We start from the raw sequence: 20,469 nt of genomic DNA on the forward strand, positions 1-20,469 counted from the left end.
ATCCCCCTCACATAATGAATAACTGACTCATCCCAGATAAATGTGCTTCTGTCACCATCATGACAATTCCAGTACATTGAAAATATTTGTGGAGCAGATGTGTCCAGAACCACACAATTCGTAGTGTACACCTCAGGGAAGAGCTTCCTCCTTCTTCTCAACAAGTGGAATATGGCATCAATTTGCTGCATTTGAAATAAAAATGGTTAGAATCGTATCGGAAAAGAGTCGCACAAATGTCGCAAATAAGTCGCAAAACACAAATTTTCTAGGCTAGTATCGCAAACATGTCGCACAAATGTCGCATATAGGTCGCATAAAACACAATTTCTGCAATTAAATCGCTTTATGTCGCACAGACATCGCAAAACGTCGCGCATATCCCAATGTACCATTTTCGCGATTTTCTTAGCGACTTAAAGCGATTTAATTGCGATTTAAACAAACAATCAACTTATACATCGCTAAATATCACAAATAAAATGATGTATTGTTCAAAATGAGAAAACAGTTAAATTAAACAGTTAAGAAACAAGTACTTACAGCATCGTCGATCCATTCGTGCTCCACCATCAACTTCACGAACCAACTCCGATCGGCAATGCCAGTGTGCACTTCTCTAGGACGGTGGTGGTCCCTCGAGTAAGTAATCCACCTTTTGAAAAATTTGTAGAGTCGTGGGTCTGCTGGCCTCAAAGTATCAACCTCAACTGGACCAGTTCGTTGTTTCTTCTTCCCCGCTGTGTAGTCCTTCAAATACACTGGCTTCCGTTTTGCCCTCCTCACAAATTCCACTCCAGCTGGTGGCCCATCCAACTATTGCACATCCTGAGACTGTGTATCCAACTGTTGCACATCCTGAGACTGCGTATCTCTGATGGCCATAATAATGGCATCCGTTGGAGTAGAAGGAACCTTATCTACGGTGGGTTCCCAATCTTCAGGGTACACGTCGTCTTCAGAACCATAATTATACTGACGACGTTCATCCTCTGCTGGCTGTGATGGTTGCTTCTGTAACAAACTTATCACGGTCGCAAGTTGATCCATGATAAGCTTCTTCATCTCAGCCTGACTACTCTCAAACGTAGTTTTCATCTCATTCTGTGCAGCCAGAATTGCTATTTGTTGGGCTTCGACCTTCTCCAATCTCTTCGCCAACCCAAGGTAGTCGGCGTAATTGGCTGCAGGAGTTGAGGTTAGAGGCACAGTGCCTGATGTGGACGGCACTGTTTGTTCTTTCGGTGGTGATGGTGGAATGATTTTCGCAGTTTGAACATATTCTGCCACTCGTTTTGCTTGGGTCTCGAATTGAGTGGAATCTTGTGTTCCAGCTTCTGTTTCTTCCATCTCATCTGAGCCTATATCCACCGTGGGGACTTCACCCTCACAATTGGACTTCCAGTATTCAACCTCCCAATTCCGAGGGTACAAGATTTGAAGAACAACCATCTGCATAACCAAAAAATTAGAAAACAATCAATATCGCAGAAACTCGAAGAAACATCGCAAAATTATAATATAAACAAAGTAATAAAAATCGCATTTATGTCGCAAGAAATCACAATTATGTCGCTAATTTTTTTAAAAGAAATCGAGAACATATCGCACATAATCGAATAAACATAGCACAATGTCGCAAAATCAAATATAAATCACAAAATAAAAAAATCGCATAATGTCGCAATATGTCGCAAAACAGATAATGTAAATCGTATAAAGAAAAATGTTATCGCACAAATGTCGCATAAAACTCGCACATATATCGCAAATAATACTGAAAGCAAAATATATCAGAACAAAAATGAGAAATAGAGAAATATTTACATACCCTTTTCTCAAACAGCAGTGCCACATCAGTTTGCTTCACATCGTGTTTCGTAACAGTAACGGGGGTGCTCCAGTTCAACATTCTAGGGAATCTGCTCCCTTTGCACTGCCCATACTTCTTCCCCACATCTTGCATGACCTCAAACACCCAATATTGCAGGGCCGGTGCATATCCGTACACATTGTACTTCGCTTCTAGTTGAGTAACTTTTTTCTCCTTCTTTGATTTCTTCTTCTTCTTATCTTTCTTGCTCGACAACTTATCCAGGTAGTTTGTCGTAGCTGCTGCATATTTTTAGCTGTGGAAGACAACAGCTTTTGATAAGAAAGGAGGCCCCAAGGATACTCGAAGAAGTTATCTACATTTTCAACTAACATCAACATATTAGTCAAAATATACACACCCTCGGACCGTGCCAACAGAACGCCTTCAACAAAAGGACATAAACCCAGCTTGTAAACATCATCTTCAACATCACACGCCTCAAAAGCTAGCCAAAGGATTTTGAAGGCCACCCTTTTCGCATTGTTGAAATAGTCCCGCAGTATCCGATCAGAATCACATTGTGTATTCAATTTTGCTGTCGAGGGGCCACCGCTCATCTTTAGGCCTGTGATCAAACCGAACTCAGACCTCCCAAATCTGGTTTCCGTTTTACCCACGTAAAACCACACTTCATCGTTTTTAACTTCACTGACTTTCTTTTTCCTCAATAATAGTTGATGCACAATCACCCCGGAGAATTGAAGAACACTGGCATTCCAAAAAGATCCGAAGGGACTTTCCTTCACCTTATCAGTCAACTTAAAGGCTTCGAACTTATCCTTTATAGCAGTGAAGTACTCGTTCCCTCTGTGGCTGATACGCCCTGGAAAATGCTCGGACAATGGGAGAACGAGCTCTGGAGCCATCTGCATTTTTAAAAATAGGAATTATTATTAATCGCACAAATGTCGCAAAAACTCGCAAAACTACAATTATGAATCGCACAAACATCGCAATGAATCGCAGAAAAAATGTATAAGGTTTTTAAATTAAAATCGCAAAACCTATCCAATATAATCACACAAACATCATTAAAACTATGAGTATCTTGACTGTCGCTCAAATAGCTCAATATCGCTCAATATCGCAAAACAACACAAATGCCATAAACTATCATTATTTTCCCTAAATAATTGCACAATATCGCCCAAATGTCATTCAAAAATCGCAAAGCAAACACAAACAACGCCAAGCAACCATACTTGTCATGATAAGTCGCACAACATCACAAATTAATAAGAAACCAAAGAAAAAGCAATGTCCCGATACCCAGATTCTTCCCCAAACACAAAATAGTATAAATCTAAACATTAATCATAGAATTCAGTTCTAAAACAACAAACTAACCTCAAATACACCAATTTGGTTCGAATTAAAAAGATAAATTAAAAGAAAAATATAAAAAACAAACCCTGGTTCCCGTGGGTTCAAATGGCGGTGGCGGCGGTGATCGGAGACTGGTGCGGTTCTCGGAGGTCCGGCCTTTCGTTCCTTGGTCCGCGTGGGTCACTGGGTTCGTGTGGGTTCGTCACTGGGTTCGGTGTGGGTCACTGGGTTCGTGTGGGTTCGTCGCTGGGTTCGGTGTGGGTCACTGGGTTCCTTGGTCCGCGTGGATCACTGGGTTCGGTGTGGGTCACTGGGTTCCTTGGTCCGCGTGGGTCACTGGGTTCGGTGTAGGTCACTGGGTTCCTTGGTCCGCGTGGGTCACTGGGTTCGTCTGGGTTTGTCGCTGGGTTCGGTGTGTTCGTGTGGGTTCGTGGGGGTGGCTGGGTTCGGTGTGGCGTTGCGGGGTGGCTGGGTTCGACTGGGTGGATGGGTTCGGCTCTGTGGCTGGGTTCGATTGGGTGGCTGGGTTCGGCTCGGTGGCTGGGTTCCATGCACAACTATAACTAAGAGTAGAACAGAGAGATGGCGAGAAGGAGGAGAGAGAAGGGAGTTAGAGAAAATGAGGGAAGTTGAAAAGTGAGGGGTAATTTGGGGAAGAAGTTGAAAAAGTAGGATAACTTTCCTATGTTTATTTTTTGGGTTTAATTTTTTACTTTGTTTAATTTTTTAACATATTATATCAAATTTCCCTATATAAAAAACTTAGAATTTTTTTCAAATATCAACTCTTTTTATAAAGTAGTAATTAAGTCTTTTTTAGTTGATATTTGAAAAAGACTTAATTACTACTTTATTTTAAACTCATTTGTTTCTCATTGTTTCTTGTTGCCAAACAACAATAAAATCAAAGAGCATTTATTCTAAAATCCTTCTATATATATTATTTTGTTATTAATAAATAATTTTTAATATATGTATGGAAGAGAATGGTTACTAACAATTATGATGATGTGGCAATAGTGACTTGGTATAGCAAGTCACCAATGTATAGGGAAATTCTTATGTAGGAGCATCATTTTTGCCCCTACTATAGGGGTGTTTTCAAATTTCGATACTTAGAGAAATCATAACCAATTTTTTTGTATGATGACGTACAATATAGTTATATGAGACATCCCGTCAATTTTCGAGAAATTCCAAATAATTTATAGTGCCGAAATTAGAGTTCGAACTAGGGATGCACATTTTCCCAAGGGGACGAGGCCCCGGGGGGGGCGCCCCTAATAGGCCGAGGAATCTCCGTCTAAATGGGGAACGGGGCGGGGGCGGGGATGGCACTCCCTTCCCTGACGAGGCCCATTTAAATTATTATATATTTTTATAATATTTTATATATAGTTATATCTTTCTATACGTGTTATTGTAGTATATTAGTAACTTTTTTAATATTTTAAATTTTATTTAGGATAATGTTTAGTATTGTAAATCATAAATATTATGCAATATTTTAATTTATATATAATTTACTATTTTTATTTTAAAATTTTAATATAAAATTATTTTTTAAAATAAATTGATTCCCCATGGGGATTCCCCGCCCCAATAGGATATTCCCCACCTCATCCCGACAGGGAATAAACAGGGATGGGGTAGGGACGGGTATTAAAATTATAAATGGGGACGGGGATGGGAGAGCACTCCCTGCCAATTCCCTGCCCCATGTGCATCACTAGTTCAAACAGTCAGTTGCACGTGTGCCTGATTTTTTTATATGCTTGGAAAACAGACTGTTTGAACTCTGATTTCGGCAATGTAAATTGTTCGAAATTTCCTAAAAATTGACAAAATGTCTAGTATAACTATAATGTATGTCACCATATAAAAAAATGATTTATAATTTCTCCAAATGGTGAAAATAGAAAACATACCAACGGTAGGAGCAAAAGTAATGCCCCAAGCTACCTACATACATATAACTTATTCACTAATTATTCCTTGGTCTATAATGATTAGAACCAAAGTTTACGTAGTGGAATAATCACCTACAACTACGATAGAGAAGCAATGCTCAAAGTCCATGTTGCTCCCTCGTAGTGGACACTTTGCAAGAAACCTCTTATGGAAACAAGTTTTTCAACAATCATTTTGATATAGAGACTCTGGTGGAACCAGGCATCAGGCCACTCTCTATACGCACAGAAAAATCTACTGTTGTGCTTTTTGGGTTGAGATCCAAGTTTGAGCCTTTAAATGATCATTTCTCTTAGACGATATGTGGAAAAGCATGTAACAAATGACTTGATTATTTCTTGGTGATGAAATTAGACCTTAACACTTGTCGTATAATCGATTCATTCGGAGGAACACTCATTCCAGGGTGAAATCAAGTTTAATGAGTTTATTGGCCTATGGCTTTGATGATCAAATTATACTGTGGAAAAGATCTTTGTAAGGAGTTACTAAAAAGTTTATGGCTAACGAAGTTGTTATGCTTCTCAACTTGACTACTCCAACCTCAGCATAGTGGTCTCTGCCTGTTCCACTCGATTAACACAACTCAATGCTCTCTCCAATCTGATCGTTATAACTAGCTACTTGATGTTTATTATGCCATAATGAGAGAATCAAACGAAACATAACAATACCCTAGTATAACTGTGAAAAAGGGGTACTTTTATATATTATTAGTTATAGCTTTATTTGGTTTTTTTTTCATTTCGTTTTATTCCGTTGTCATTGTCTGCCTATTACTATTAAATATATGCAATATATTATTCTTGTTTGAAGTACTATTTTCTTGTATTTGTTCTTTTTACAGTACATGTTAAATATTTTTCTTATAAGAATCACAGAAAGTATTTTAGATAAACAAACATACCCACATCCATTCAATCTTTAATAAAAAAAAATCATGGTGCCCATTAGTACTTTACAGAGTAAACCTTTGAGGTTTGGGGTTAAAGGTACACACTAGTCTTATCATTTTCACATGTAAAGGAACTCAATCAGTGATTATTAGAACCTCATCAAACAAGAATAATCTTATGAGACAAAGAAGAGAATGGAAGACGAGAAATACGAGAGAAAAAAAAATTCCCCTAGTGCTTCAAAAATGGAAATCTCATATTAGATTACTATTCACATTATTTCATATTCTTGCCATTTTTTTTATAAAAGAATAACAAGAGAATGTAAACTAGCAAACTGAAAAACTAGTTATTGTGTTTAAGGATTTTTCTTTTAGTAATAACGTTCAGCCACTAAAACAAGATTTTGGCAAGTCAGGAAATATGAACCAACAAATTAATTAAATATTTTTATAAAAAAAATTGATACCAAGACTTTCTCAACATCCCAAATAAACATTCAACAATACAATATGAGACTGCCTGCCTATGCATGAATGTGGCTCCAAGAACATGCATTTTACTTTTTTTGTCATTTTAGCATGCATTCAAACCCAAGGAACAAGTTTGATTACACATTTTCTACTTACTATATCAAGATAACAAGGGCCAGAAAATTTGCTAAAAGAAGTAAAGCTTATACATGTAAAACTAAAAATTGAATCATTGTTAGCCATATCAGCCTCACATCCCTCATTATCCCAAATCATCTTCAGAGCCAAGCTATGCAATAGAAGACTTTTAACTCCAAAGTATAACTGCAGTCCATACCGGAACCAGATTTCCATGCATCTCTTACAGCAGCTCTCTGGATAAAAATGCATTTTCTTGGCTCCAAAATGTTCAACTTTATGTTACACATCATGGAGCCCTGTATGTCAGCAACTGCAAGAACTAGATCAAATATGAGTCACCCTCGCAACTAAGAATGCATTTTTCCTGGCTCCAATTTGTCCAACTTCATTTTCAGTATGTGAATAATGAGTCGTAGCAATCACCAACGGTGCTTACTTTTGAAACCTTGCCTTGTAATGATCAATAGAAACATACTCCACCGATACAATACGGTCATCAAACATCCGCCCATGCAAACAGTGTGCCACCATGCAAGCAGCCTCTGTTCTTCCGAATTCGACAATTACACTACCCACCTCAAATATGCTTCCAAGATCAAAATCTTGTTCCTTGACAACATCCTCCTTCTCTGAGGCATCTGATTCTGCTTTCATACTACCATCCAATTCAGCAGAATTTCCTAGTTTCCTACTATCAGCATCTCCCATACTTGAGCCATCCTCGGGATTCAATTTGTTTTCTGAGTCTTCAGCATCCATCGGAACAGTGCTAACAATCTTGTCATCGTGATGTTCCACTGGCGTATCACTCTGAAGCTGACTTGTTTGAGGTGGTTCTTCATGTAAAATGTTATCTGGTCTATTATCATCACTACCAATATCCTTGTTATCATCGCTGCTATCTTTTGTAACTCCATCTTCCTTGTGTTCTTTGGTATCACTTTCAAACTCTACTGCATCATTTCCACTGAGCTTATCATCCACATGCTCCACCAAATTTTCTGCTTCTGTTCTTTTATCCTCACACTCTGAATTTTCTTCAACTCCTGCAGCTTGTGCATTGCTATGAAGTTCAGATGTTTCTGTTCTGATGGTCTGACTACTGCCTTGCCTGATAGCATTAACAGATTTGACACTGCCAAACCTACAAAATAAGATAGAGTTAAAATATATTTTGAGTTCAATAGAAGAGAAAATAAATTAAAAAAAAAACAGAAAAATTCTGGTACCTTGCGCACTCCAATCGAACATCTTCAATCACTTCTTCAACTAATGGTTCTGAGAGTGTGGAGAAATCCTCTACGTTGAACTGATTCACATTCAATGGAAACATAAAGAAAGAAAGAACACATACATGTGTCAGTGACATCATTTTTTTCTCCTCCTTTTTTTCAGAAAAATATATTAATTGAGAGGTCGGTAAATACAGACACTACGACATTATATAAAACTAAAGTACAGTGACCATACCACACTTTTAAGCTTTAGGACTTGTGTAGGTTGTTTCAAAAGTGGCTTTGCAAGTTCTGGAATCTCATACAACGACGAACTACCAGTATATTCCTGGGAAATATTGATTTTCGTAAGGTAAAAATCAATACGCATAACAATTGTCAAGAAGTATCACCCTAAAATTTACTGGGAGCAACAAGAGAGTAATACCAAGGATGCTCCACTGTGAAGTGCCTGAACAACAGTCAATACTTTCCCTCCCAATTTCATACCATTCAGGCCAGCACAGGCTTTTAAAGTAACTGATTGATCTACATACTGATAAGAGTATAAAGCTCAGAAAGTATCAAAGCTTATGTTGTAAAAGCATGAAAATAAGATAACACTGTAAGTTGGGTTTGATGAAAGACGAGTAAACAATTTAAACTTGTATGAAATACAAGTAAAGACTCTACCCACACATCCAACAAGATGAGATGACATTAGATTTACACAAAGCATATTATTACATTGCTAATTAGTCTAAAGACGCCATTTACCATTGAAACTCTTTCAGGGATCCCAAAACATTATGAAAATAGTTTCACTAAATCATGATTATAGTGCATGGAAAATTTTTACTAGAAACAAATGTGAGGGATACAAGCATGCTTTATAACATACCTCCAAAAATGCACATGATTCGTCCAGATTGTCATTGACCTCAAAATGGTATGCCTTTAAAGATCCAAACACACTAACGATCTCCATGAGCTACAAAAGAAGCATAAAGGATCACAACATGAACAGATAAACCAAGTAACAAAATCCAAAGAGGAGAGAGTCCTGTGGTGGGGGGTGGGGAATGTAAGAGAACAAGGGAATGTTCTCCAATTTAATCATACTTACCATTTTTGACGTAAGAACCTTTGAAATTCCACCAATGAAGATCTGCAAGAAGACAAGCATATAGAAGAAAGAAAGAGAGAAAGAAGAAAAAAATCAACATATCAACCAAAGCAAGCAACATATAGTATCAAATAGCAAGTCAAACAGAGAAAATAAAAAAATAAAAGATATCTGAATGTTGCTAAGACATATATAAAGTTCAAAATCACAACTAACAGGAAAAGCCCATTATCTTACCCAATGCTAAATATATAACTACGTACAATAATTAATGACAATGAAATACCTTAATTAGGGACGCAAATAAAAAAAGTCCTTCCTAAGGAGCTTAGAGAAGACTTTGACCAAAAGAAAAAGCTATGTAACAAAGTAGAAAGTGACTTAAGAAAGTGTTTGTGTGTGTGCACACACCTACAGAGGTGGGACGATGTTATTGAATCTTATAGTTGATAAAGATGTTCCACTGATGTGTCATGTTGTATCATCCCAAACCAATTTGTCTTTTATGTGTCTTTTGAATTTACAATATTACATAAGCACTTGATGAACTTTATGTACTGGAAACAAATAATTCTCACAATAGCACCAAAATATTATAGACGAATTGTTTTAAATGATTGGATATTTAATATGCAATCCTTTTATTCATGGGTTCCCAGAAAACAAAATAACAAACATTGGGTGCCTTCCCAAAAAAAGAAAGGATGTAGGAACTAATAACCTCCTAATTCTAGTAAAAGCAATGCAACTGAGGAACAAAGCTTGCACTTACACACACAACATTGGGTTGGTAAGTTAAGATAACATTTAAGATAATAGTAGCGGTGGTGAAATTGCATACCTTGTTTGGTGAATCCTTCACAACATCAGTAATTGTATCAACTGCTGCTGTTGACTTCTCCTGATCGCCAGTCTGCATGAAAATAGCAACTGTCTGAAAACCTGCTACATAAATGGTAACCACAACATACCTCAGAAAACTGCAAGCAGGCGTATAAAGTACTAGTGCATCCAAAAATAACTTTTGTTAACAGCATATAAAAAGAGAATCGCATTTTAAAATCAAACTAACATTTTAATAACAATAAGCTTTTGGCGCTTCACCAGTTTCTCAATGTAATATACAATACTCGTATAGACCTTGCATGCATAAAACTTCCATAGTCAAGTAGTTTCACAGATGAATATGCTTCCTTTTCTTTTGATAAGACACAACAAATTTAAAATCCAACCACTAACACATTTATCTACCCAATCAATTGATGCTTGCTCAAGTGAGATAAATAGATATACAACTTTTACATTTTCCTTCTTAAGACACATCTACAGGACTTGAAACTCAAATCACTTAAATACACTCAACCAACCACTTGAGCTATCCTCGAGTCATTATAAATAAATATGCATATTTGAGCACATGTGAAAGTTCAAAACTATATTATTATTAATCTTTTAATTTACGACACATGAACCATCCTAATTCTTCAGTATTCTAATCCGTAATCTTACAAATTATCATTCTGTCTAAATCGATATTTAAGTTTATGGATCACTTGCATCAAGTCCAGTTTCCAATAGGATTGTTTTTAATATTCAAATGCAATTAACTACCCCTCCTCGAGCTTCTACCAAAGGTCAAGTCCTAGTCCTAATAAATTTAATCTCAACCTAAAGTTTAGTTAGTTTTCACATTCACATTTCACATTTTAAGGCTCTGTGGACTCCCCATATTCTACCACTTAGGGTCCATGCTTTACTCAGTGAGGACCAACTTAACAGTTGAAATGGCTTCACCTTTGAAATTACTGACTTTATGTATACAATTTCTAGCATGTCTTTGACTAGCATAAGTAAGAATGTGAAGCCATTGCAGCTATATAATCCAAACACATATATTTTTAGCTAATTAAACAAATTCATAAAAACTCGGTAGTTGTAACAATATTACATAAAACTTAGCATAGAAACAGGAAAGCAAGTTGACCTCCAAAATAACATAAATTCAAATATTGGATCACACATCAACAAGATAATATCAAAAAAGCAATAAAAGTTGTTATAGAAAATGATAAGAATAAGAAACAAAAGACTAGGATTATTATTCTTACTGCCACGTCAACAAAGTCCTTAGGGCGTCTAATTTTCAAAATAGAACCAGAAATGGACCTTCCATCAAAAGCAAGAGCAGCTGAAGCATCTTCAGGTGTAAGAAATTCCACAAGAGCTTGGCCCTTGTCTTGGTTAATCTACAGTCAAGAAAGGCAATGCAAATGCGCATGAATAAAATCCTCATAATACTGTATTCATGCAAATGTTGAGGGACAGCACTAGTGCACATGAACATTACACACTTACAATACAGCTAATACACGGTTGGGTCCCTTGGATATGATTAACAGCTGACGATAGCAAAAGATCATTAAGCCAATCCACCAAAGCTTTCTCAGACGTTGAAGAAGGTATATTTTCTACATAAAGCCTCCTCATAGGACGTGTAGCTTGCGTTAATTGGATGGAGTCAATGGTGGCAAATCTTTTATTGGATAAAGAAGTAGCAAAAATTCCATAAGGCAACTCTCTAGGAATTGAAGCAATAGCAGCAGCACTAGCCAACTCTTGCACACTTGTGGACACAGTACTGTTTGATGACTGAAAATTAGAAGGAACTAAACCAGAAAACATGTTCTCAGCTCCTGCAGGTGGTAGATCCCACTTGGCACTTTTCTTCTCAGATGGATGAATAGGTGGAGGAGTCTTATCAGCAGTCTCACTTAACCTCTTCCTCGGTGAATAACCACCAAGCCCACTTGTGGAGTCATCATGTCGTCGATGGTGACTACTCGAGCCATTACTTGATAATCTACTCTTGTCAACATAAAGTTGTTTTTCAGACCTATCCTTAGGATGATGGGAAGTATCCTCTTTATTAGCCACCCTATTATAAGAAGCATGTTTGTGAGCCCCCAGAGAGGGAGATTTGGACCTTTTATTTCTATCCTCGCGATCTCTGCTTCTAGACCTTCCCCTTCTCAGCTTTGGATCTTCATAATGTGATTTTGATGACTCTTTTCCCTTGTTTCTCCCTGAAATTTCTGTGTCATAATGCTTTCCTGTATCAAGTTTCTTTGCACCAATCCTGTCTTTAGCTTTCTCATCATCTCCATTTTGATATTTTCTCTTGCTTTCTCTTTCGGATTTCCCTCTTTTCGGGTCAGAATGGCTCTCCTTCCCTGTTGAGTCCCTCAAATGCTTCTTTCCAGCTTCCTTTTGTGTGCTATCAGTCAAACGCTTGTCCTGTTCTCTCCTACCATGCATTTGTTGGTCATTTCTTCCTCCATGCCTGTCATGTTCCTTCCTATTATGTATTTGTTTGTCATTTCTGCCTCCTTGCTTATCATATTCTCTCCTTTCATGTATTTCTTTGTCATTTCTGCCTCCTAGCTTGTCATGTTCTCTCCTTTCATGTATTTCTTTGTCCTTTCTGCCTCCTTGCTTGTCATGATCTCTCCTTTCATGTATTTCTTTGTCATTTCGGCCTCCTTGCTTGTCATGATCTCTCCTTTCACGTGTTTCTTTGTCATTTCTGCCTCCTTGTTTGTCATGATCTCTCCTCTCATGTATTTCTTTGTCATTTCTGCCTCCTTGCTTGTCATGATCTCTCCTTTCATGTATTTCTTTGTCATTTCTGCCTCCTTGATTATCATGATCTCTCCTTTCATGTCTTTCTTTGTCATTTCTGCGTCCTTGCTTGTCATGTTCTCTCCTTCCATGTATTTGTTTGTCATTTCTGCTTCCTTTAGTTTCCTTGCCCGTATGATTACTTGGCTTTGCATTCAATTTGTTTTCCAATTCACAGCCTCCTCTATCTTTCCCTTTCAAATGGTAGTCTTCAGTTTTAGTATTGACAGAAGCCAACTTCTCTTTCTTTCTGGAACTTATCCTCGTTGTTTCCTCTGCAACATGAATTTCGGCAATGGGCGAAGAGCCTTTGTGAAATCTGTAACCCCCTTCAGATTCAAAACTATGAGATGCATCCTTAACAATATCTTCCTTTGAAATAATTTCTACTTCAACAACTCCCTCTTTGACTTCTTCAGATAAGCTCTTCTTCTTCCTCCTAAGCATAATATCTTCAAAGCTCAAAGGCCTTGTTCGAGCAGCACTTCCTTCATCTCCATTATGCAATGAGAGCTTATCGCTTTTGTCATAGTTTTCTTTTAGTTGATGTGATGTGCTCATCTTGCTAATCTTAACTTAGTTGGTGTTCTATATATGATGTAGAAACTTAACAGAGAGACCAACTAAGAAGATATCACCACATGTCTGCACAAGGAAGATAATACGATATGAGTATCAAAAACCAAAAGTATTAGATGTTAATACTCTAATCCATACTGATCAATATAAACTGTAAAGAGAAATAAATTAATAGAATGTCCACACATTAAAAAAAAGAAGAAGAAGAAGATATTGGACTTCTGTTGAACCTAAATCAGTGTTAACTTTATTTAGCATAGCTATTATAGCTATTCAGATATCATATTTGCTAATATATTTCTCTCGCTTCCCCTCCTTTCTCCTTTTCTCTACCTGTCCTACATCGGCTATGCAAATATTTTCTAAGTCAGTAATGTTTGTTTTTTCATAACAGGATCATGGATCCTCTTAAATATTATGCAATTAAATACATGAAGAATAATAAGAAACTATAACAGCTATATGGACCTACCATGTCTACAAACTTAATTCCATAACCAATTTAGTTGATGAAAAACCACCTTTGAATTATATACCATATCAGTCCTTTTGACTTCAAAACATTTAGTAATAAAATTTGCTGTTGTAAGTTTACAAACTTTTCAAAATAAGACAATGAATAAACTGATAGAGATATGAGACTTTTGATCAAGAAGGATAAAAATCAAAAGACACTCCATTTTCCTTTACTTCATCTTAGATTTAGGCACTACAATTGTTTATGAAAGACCAAATAGAACCAAGATAAGACTGTTAGCTAACACATAGGAAGTTTTGGACAAATTAGAGCCTTTCTTTACTGTGAAAGACTCTCAATTAGGATAATCATGGATTCTTAAAAAAAATGTTTAAGAAAAGGCAAGTTTCTAATTGAAAAATTAACTCTTAGTCTTAATGGGTTTTTGGTAAACCCAATCTCTTGCTCATGATAATCCATACATACAGAAAGTAGAAGAGAATAAGAAACAAAACACTCAACTGTCCTCGAGTAAGCCTAAATTTCATTGTCTTCCAAAAAACTTCACTTTACATACCTAAGCATGGTACAACACTAAATCTACAACAATTCAAGTACCCCAATAGACAAGTTGATCGAATGCACTTCAAGAAATTCACTCCAATGCGGAGAAAGTACAACATATCATCCATTCCTACATTCACGTTCACTCTTTTAAATAAAAAAAAATTCTCAATTTGCATCAAACAAGTTGAATCTTAATCTGGGACCCAAAGCTCCTCTACTGACCATGATATAACCAATTGAGCTTAATTCTTCTGAAACATAAAAACAAACCTGTAACATAAATGTATAACAAACAAAATCTTTGTTTACTTCAATTATCCTATTTCTCTATTGTCCCCAGAAGCCAAATGAAGCAAAAAAGAAAAAACCCAGATAGACCCAAAACCAATATCCAAAAAGAAAAGCCATTTTAGCAAAAACTAGCAAGTTGTATAATATTTTAAGATTTGTTGTTCATTCTTTTATGAGCTGGATAAGAGAAAGACCATAGAGCCACAAGAGGGCCGTACCTGCGAGGAAAGACATGGTCATGTGGCGGCGAAGCAAGCTGATAGGAAGAGGCCAAAACCGAAGGAAGAAGACGATGAGGCTTGAAACTTGGAAATGGAAAAAGAAAATTAGGGGAATTGGGAAATGGGAAATGGGAAATGGGTGTAACCTAGAAAGACAATATTCAGTAATACTAAAACCTCTTCATTGTGATTTCCCTCACTTTTTCTTATGGGAAATTGTTAAAGAGAGTTGGATTTTTTCCAAACATTTTTATATCGAGAAAAAATACCACACCAACTAGCATGTTATTTATTGCCAAAATAAAAAATAGGGATTTTTTTCCCTATTTAAGAAATTTTTATTAAAATAAAAAGAGAGAAATTTTACACTTCAATACCAAAACTTTTTTTTTTACGGTGAAAGTGGATGTTCATCAAACCATCTACACTACATACATCACCCACACCGTATCTTACTGCACCGTAATTTGTGGTTTAGAACATTTTACGACGCGATTGTAGTTTACATTTTTGTCAAACTGTACAGTGTGATTGCTATTTTAAATTTTATAAATGTAATTCAAACCGCATCGCACTACGCTGCATCATTATTTATATTAATTTTTTATATATTTTTTATTTTACTATGTTTAAACTTAAAACATATATATTTATATAGAATTTACACAATATTTAGAAAAAAATATTATGTTTAATAGAATACTAATACATATTCACCTTCATCCTAAAAATATTCCTCCTTAATTAAAATATTTACTTTTATATCACATTTTTTCTTTGTTATTAATTTTTCGTATTTTTATTGTTTTACTAAAAGTTTATTAGTTTGTTGTAATTTTATTGTTTTGTTAAACAATCTTTAGTTATGAGATTTATTATGAGTCTTTATTAATTATAATATTGTTTAATTGTTAAATTATTTGGCGATAGGTATAAATTGCCTACATCGCATTGCACCGCACCACATTTTTGTGGTGCGGTTTGAGGTCTATGCAGTGCAGGTTGCGGTTTGGAAAATTGCTCAAACCGCACCGCCCGTACCGCGAATACCTATTGTGAAAATTTGATGACGCAAGTATACGTATCATTTACAAGTAATAAAATGGAACGTAAAGTATCGTTCCCACAAAGATTAAATATTAATTACCAATGAATTATTTTTTTAGTTCTATTTGGTCAATAAAACTTTGATTGGAAAATAATGCAATTAAAAAAAATAAAAACAATTGAATTAAAAGAACAAATATTGAAGAATTTAAATAATGGATGAAAACTAAGATATGTAATTTCATCATTTATCCATTTTATATCTTATCAACACAATTTTTACTATTCATCTTCCTATTCTGATAGCGGATGAACAAGGGTAATCTATATTCTTGCTAGGGCATATAGATCTCAATTATATGCAAACTTTATATATCTTTGTGATAAATTAAACATATAATAGGCATTAAGCAAAATAATCCTAAAGCTACACAAACCATATAGGTGCTCTCGTCCAATATCGAAATTCATGTTTATTCAACTATAGCATATTTAACTCTCACTTCTCAGATTTTGAATTAAAATCATAAATATAGAGGAATAATTCATAGGAATTGCATTAAATCATTAAAGAGTTTTAAAAGACTCCATTACAAACCCCAGAAAGTGAAATTAGTTCATAATTGAAAGAATAATAATACTCATTAAACTAATTGAAAGCATTAAAATTCACAAAGTAAAAGAAAGAGGAAGAAAAACTATATAGGATCTCCAAATGTCGTCTCCTCCAATCTCCAATCGCTTTTACGAGTTTAACACGGTCTCTCCTCCATAAAATCATAATAAATGGTGTTTAAATAGAAGCCCTTGCGATTTGTGATGAAAAGACCATTTTACCCCCGTTTAAATGCCAACTTACAATTTTCGTACGAACGTAAGCGTTGTGGCTCAGAAACAAGAGCTACGGCGCCTCTGCGATATGCCCCAAATGTTGTAGCTTCTGACTTCGACCGCGTCGCGACTCTGACTTCAAGGGTAGCGTCTTCAAAATGGTGGAACTTCTACAGCGTCGTGGCGCACACACCAGCATCGCGACTCCTAGGACTCCGAAATTCTGGGCTTCCTGACTTTAGCTGGGTTGCGACTCTATTAATAGGCGTCGCGACTCAAATTTGTTTTTCTCATATAATTGACTTCTTTCGCTCCCGAAATGAAATTTGAGGAGCCCACTGATTAGTGCTCAAAAATGCAAATTCATTGGTTTTAAAGTGTAAAATAAATTAAGTTTTAATTAATATTTTCATAAATTTATTGTAATATATTTTACAATTGAAAATATTAATTTTAAATTTAATTTGTGTTTAATTTTCAAGAAATAAATTGCATTTGGACATTAATAAAAAGAGAGGACAAAGAATGGTTAAAACTGAAAAAGAAAATGAAGAAAGTGGCAATTTTGAGGAATTAGGCCCAGAATTTGGCCCAGGCCCGTTGTCCTCTTCAGCCACTGCAGCTAGCTCAAGCCACGCGAGCCGAGCCGCTGAGCCACGCGAGCTGAGCTGCTGAGCCACCGCCTGCCAGCCAACCACACCCCGCCACGTCGTCAATGGACCAGCTGCCAGTTTTGTCCACATGCCCAGCTAGCCACGTCAGGTGTCCGCCTCTTATTGGTTGCGGCTGGGTCAATGGACCAGCTGCCACCAGCCCATTTTGTGTGCTCTTTGGGCCTTGGACCTCCTATTTTGAGCTTAAAACTTATCTTTTTTTTTTTTGTGTTTTTGAAAAAGAGCATTATGACTATACACAAAAATAGCTAGGGTTTTATTAATAATAAGATTTGATTTTTCAAAATCATATTTTATTATTAATATTTCAGATTTATTTTGTAAACCCCATTTTGTTGTTTAATTTCTTTTTAGTCATTTTCTCCATCTATAAATAGGGACACTTTCTTCACATTTGGTATGTAATTTTTAGAGTAGAGAAACTATAGCAAAATTTCCACTCACTTTCTTCTCATATTTTCTTCTTAGAATTTTGTGAGAATCATGAGCATAATGGCTTAATCTTCCTAGGAAGGTTAGGGGTGATTCCATATGCAAGTGATGTTATTTTGCTACTTTGATTTACTATGTTCTTAATGTAATATATTTGAGCTATTTATGTTTTTTCATCTCTATCTTTATTTACTTATGCTAATAGTATATAGGATTAGTCATGCTCTTTCTATGTGCTTCTAATTAGTAAAAGTAATATTGATACATAATTTTATGTCTAATCTTCTATTGCATTATTGCCCTTGGGTATTTTGTCATTTTTAGATTTTTCATAAGATTAACTTTGTGCTTTTAAAGTAAAGAACTTTATAACTCAAATAGACTTTTGTTAAAAAAGAATATGGACTTTAATGTTAGATTTTCCAAGTAAATGTTGGGATGTGAACTATTTACTTGTGTATTTTTGTAAATCAAGTAACTAAGTAACTAAGCAAGCATAATTCTTGAAACCTTTCCATTTCTCAAACTCTTGATTACATCTTACATTTATCTCACTTTATCATTTCATCAAAAAAATACAATACCAAAATCTCAAACCTCTTTCCATTTACAATTTTATTTATTTCTTGTTACTAACTTTTTGTGTTATTTGCTACTAATCTTTTGATTTTAGGTGACCTCCTTGTAGATCGACCATCCGATTATACTACAACCACCACTTAGTGGTTGTCACATTTTGGGGGTTAAACAAATTTTTGGCGCCGTTGCCGGGGAGGTAATTTTCAAAGGTTTAGTGAAATTTTTACAAAAATATTAGTAACTTTATTTGTGTTTTTGTTGGAATAAATATTGTGGTAGTATAGTTTTTTTATTTACTAATTTTTAATTAACTAGATTATTATTATTATAACAAAAATAAAAAGAAAAAAAACTAAAAAAAAATATCAAAAAAAAATTCTCTATTTATATATATATTTCTTTACTTCTTTTATTTTTTTTTTCTCTTTTTTTTCGGTAACAAAAAAATATATATATACATATATAAATATTCATATATAAAAATATATAAAATAAAAGTAACTAAAAAAAACAAAAAAAATATATATTCTTATTTCTATCTTTATTTTTTATTTTTTTCCCATTTTCCTCTCTTTTTGTAAAAAAAAAAAAAATTAGATTAAGCTTGATATTCTATCTTCACTTTAATTTTCTTTTCTTGATTTTATTATTGTATTGTTTATTTTGTTGCTTAGTTTATGATTTTCCTTTTCTTTTTTTTCTTTTTGCCTTAGTTTTCCTTAGAATTTAGACTTAAAAAAAAACATAAAATTGCATAAAATTGTTCATAAAATTTCAATCATAAAACACTTAGTATTGGGAACAATTGTGTAATATTACAAATGGTAGAAACTGATATTGTTCTATCTAGAAAGATTGGTTGTTAAATAAGGTTTGTGATAGCGTTACCCTGCACACTTACCTGGGAACCTCGGGGAGTTCTGTCTAGGCAAGTGTGGGTCTAAAGCGGTACCTTGGCAACCTTCCCAATCGGCCTGGGAACATTTCGAGCATCTACATTTCCACTATTACATTGTTGAACTTATTACTATAAGAAAATCAAGCTTGTTTTGTCAACATAAGCAATTTCACTTTGCTTAAAGGTTGTTTGGTCGAAAAGGTTGACTTGTGATCCACCATACTTACTCAGTAACCTCAGGGAGTTCTAGTAAGACGTTGGAGATCACCTGAAAACCTCCAAATCTACCTGGGAACAAGTTAAAAAAAAAATCAATCAAAAAAAAAAAAAAAAGAAACATAAAATACATCTAATTCTGATTTCTGAGAGTGGATGAATCATCACGAAACTTCCAGTGACACTTCTTCCAATTCATCTGCCACTCCTACCGGAACTCCTTCCGCCAATCCTGCTTCTCCACAAACTTTCGTTGATAATAACTCATTCGCAATGGCTCGCAATGATGAAATCCAACCAAGAACTCTCAATGACTACCTCCATCCTACTCGCACTTCCACGCCTTCATGCATTATCTTCCCTCCTAATATGCCCGCATTAGACTTTAAACCTGGCATGATTCAACTCTTGCCTACATTTCATGGAATGGAAAACGAAAGCCCATACGTGCATATTAGAGAATTCGAGGAGGTGGTAGCCACGTTCTATAACCGAGCCGAAAATGTCGATGCTGTGCGACTGAAGTTCTTCCCTTTCTCCTTGAAGGAAAAAGCCAAAAGCTGGTTGTACTCTTTGAGACCTAGGTTGATTGGAACATGGGAGGAGATGACCAAATCTTTCTTTCTGAAACACTTCCCTAGCCATAAGACCAACAGTCTAAAACAAAAAATTTCCACATTCTCCCAAACGGACAATGAAACGTTCTATCAAGTCTGGGAAAGATTCAAAGATTTGTTAAATCAGTGCCCACACCATGGCTATGAGAACTGGCGTTTGGTCAGTTACTTCTATGAAGGCCTCACGAGTCGTGAGCGCCAGTTTGTAGAAATGCTATGCAAAGGTGAATTCCTCGAAAAAGAGCCAGACGATGCTCTTGAATATCTCGAAGAAACCGCAAAAAAGTCTCACACCTGGACTGGTCCAAGTGCTACTGACAGCACCAACCGACACAAACCATCTGGGATCTATCATCTTC

At 35.6% G+C, this 20,469-nt stretch overlaps 1 protein-coding gene and 1 non-coding gene across 2 annotated transcripts; both read right to left on the reverse strand.

The window, feature by feature from the left end:
• Positions 1 to 6,493: 6,493 nt before the first annotated feature.
• LOC133819640 (uncharacterized) lies at positions 6,494 to 15,065 on the reverse strand. The gene is made up of 10 exons (XM_062252939.1): positions 14,814 to 15,065; positions 11,379 to 13,346; positions 11,132 to 11,269; positions 9,865 to 9,936; positions 9,024 to 9,065; positions 8,799 to 8,888; positions 8,346 to 8,453; positions 8,154 to 8,246; positions 7,913 to 7,992; positions 6,494 to 7,827 (listed from the first exon to the last, which is right to left on the reverse strand). The coding sequence occupies exons 2-10, from the start codon at positions 13,260 to 13,262 to the stop codon at positions 7,116 to 7,118; spliced, it is 3,219 nt and encodes a 1,072-aa protein (XP_062108923.1). The 5' UTR covers positions 13,263 to 13,346; positions 14,814 to 15,065; the 3' UTR covers positions 6,494 to 7,115.
• A 5,082-nt stretch (positions 15,066 to 20,147) lies between these two features.
• On the reverse strand, positions 20,148 to 20,254 carry LOC133820771 (small nucleolar RNA R71). The gene has a single exon (XR_009887170.1). It is a non-coding gene; the product is annotated as a small nucleolar RNA R71 (small nucleolar RNA).
• Between the last annotated feature and the right edge of the window lie 215 nt (positions 20,255 to 20,469).

This window comes from Humulus lupulus, chromosome 2 (genome assembly GCF_963169125.1).
Source record: "Humulus lupulus chromosome 2, drHumLupu1.1, whole genome shotgun sequence".
Taxonomy (NCBI): Eukaryota; Viridiplantae; Streptophyta; class Magnoliopsida; order Rosales; family Cannabaceae; genus Humulus; species Humulus lupulus.

Coding starts and splice junctions, on each gene's coding strand:
- LOC133819640 (XM_062252939.1), bottom strand. CDS start 13,262: ATGAGCACATCACATCAACTAAAAGAAAACTATGACAAAAGCGATAAG. Junction 9,937..11,131: donor AGGACTTTGTTGACGTGGCA/GTAAGAATAATA, acceptor ATTTTCATGCAG/ACTGGCGATCAGGAGAAGTC. Junction 8,454..8,798: donor AATCATGTGCATTTTTGGAG/GTATGTTATAAA, acceptor TACTCTTATCAG/TATGTAGATCAATCAGTTAC.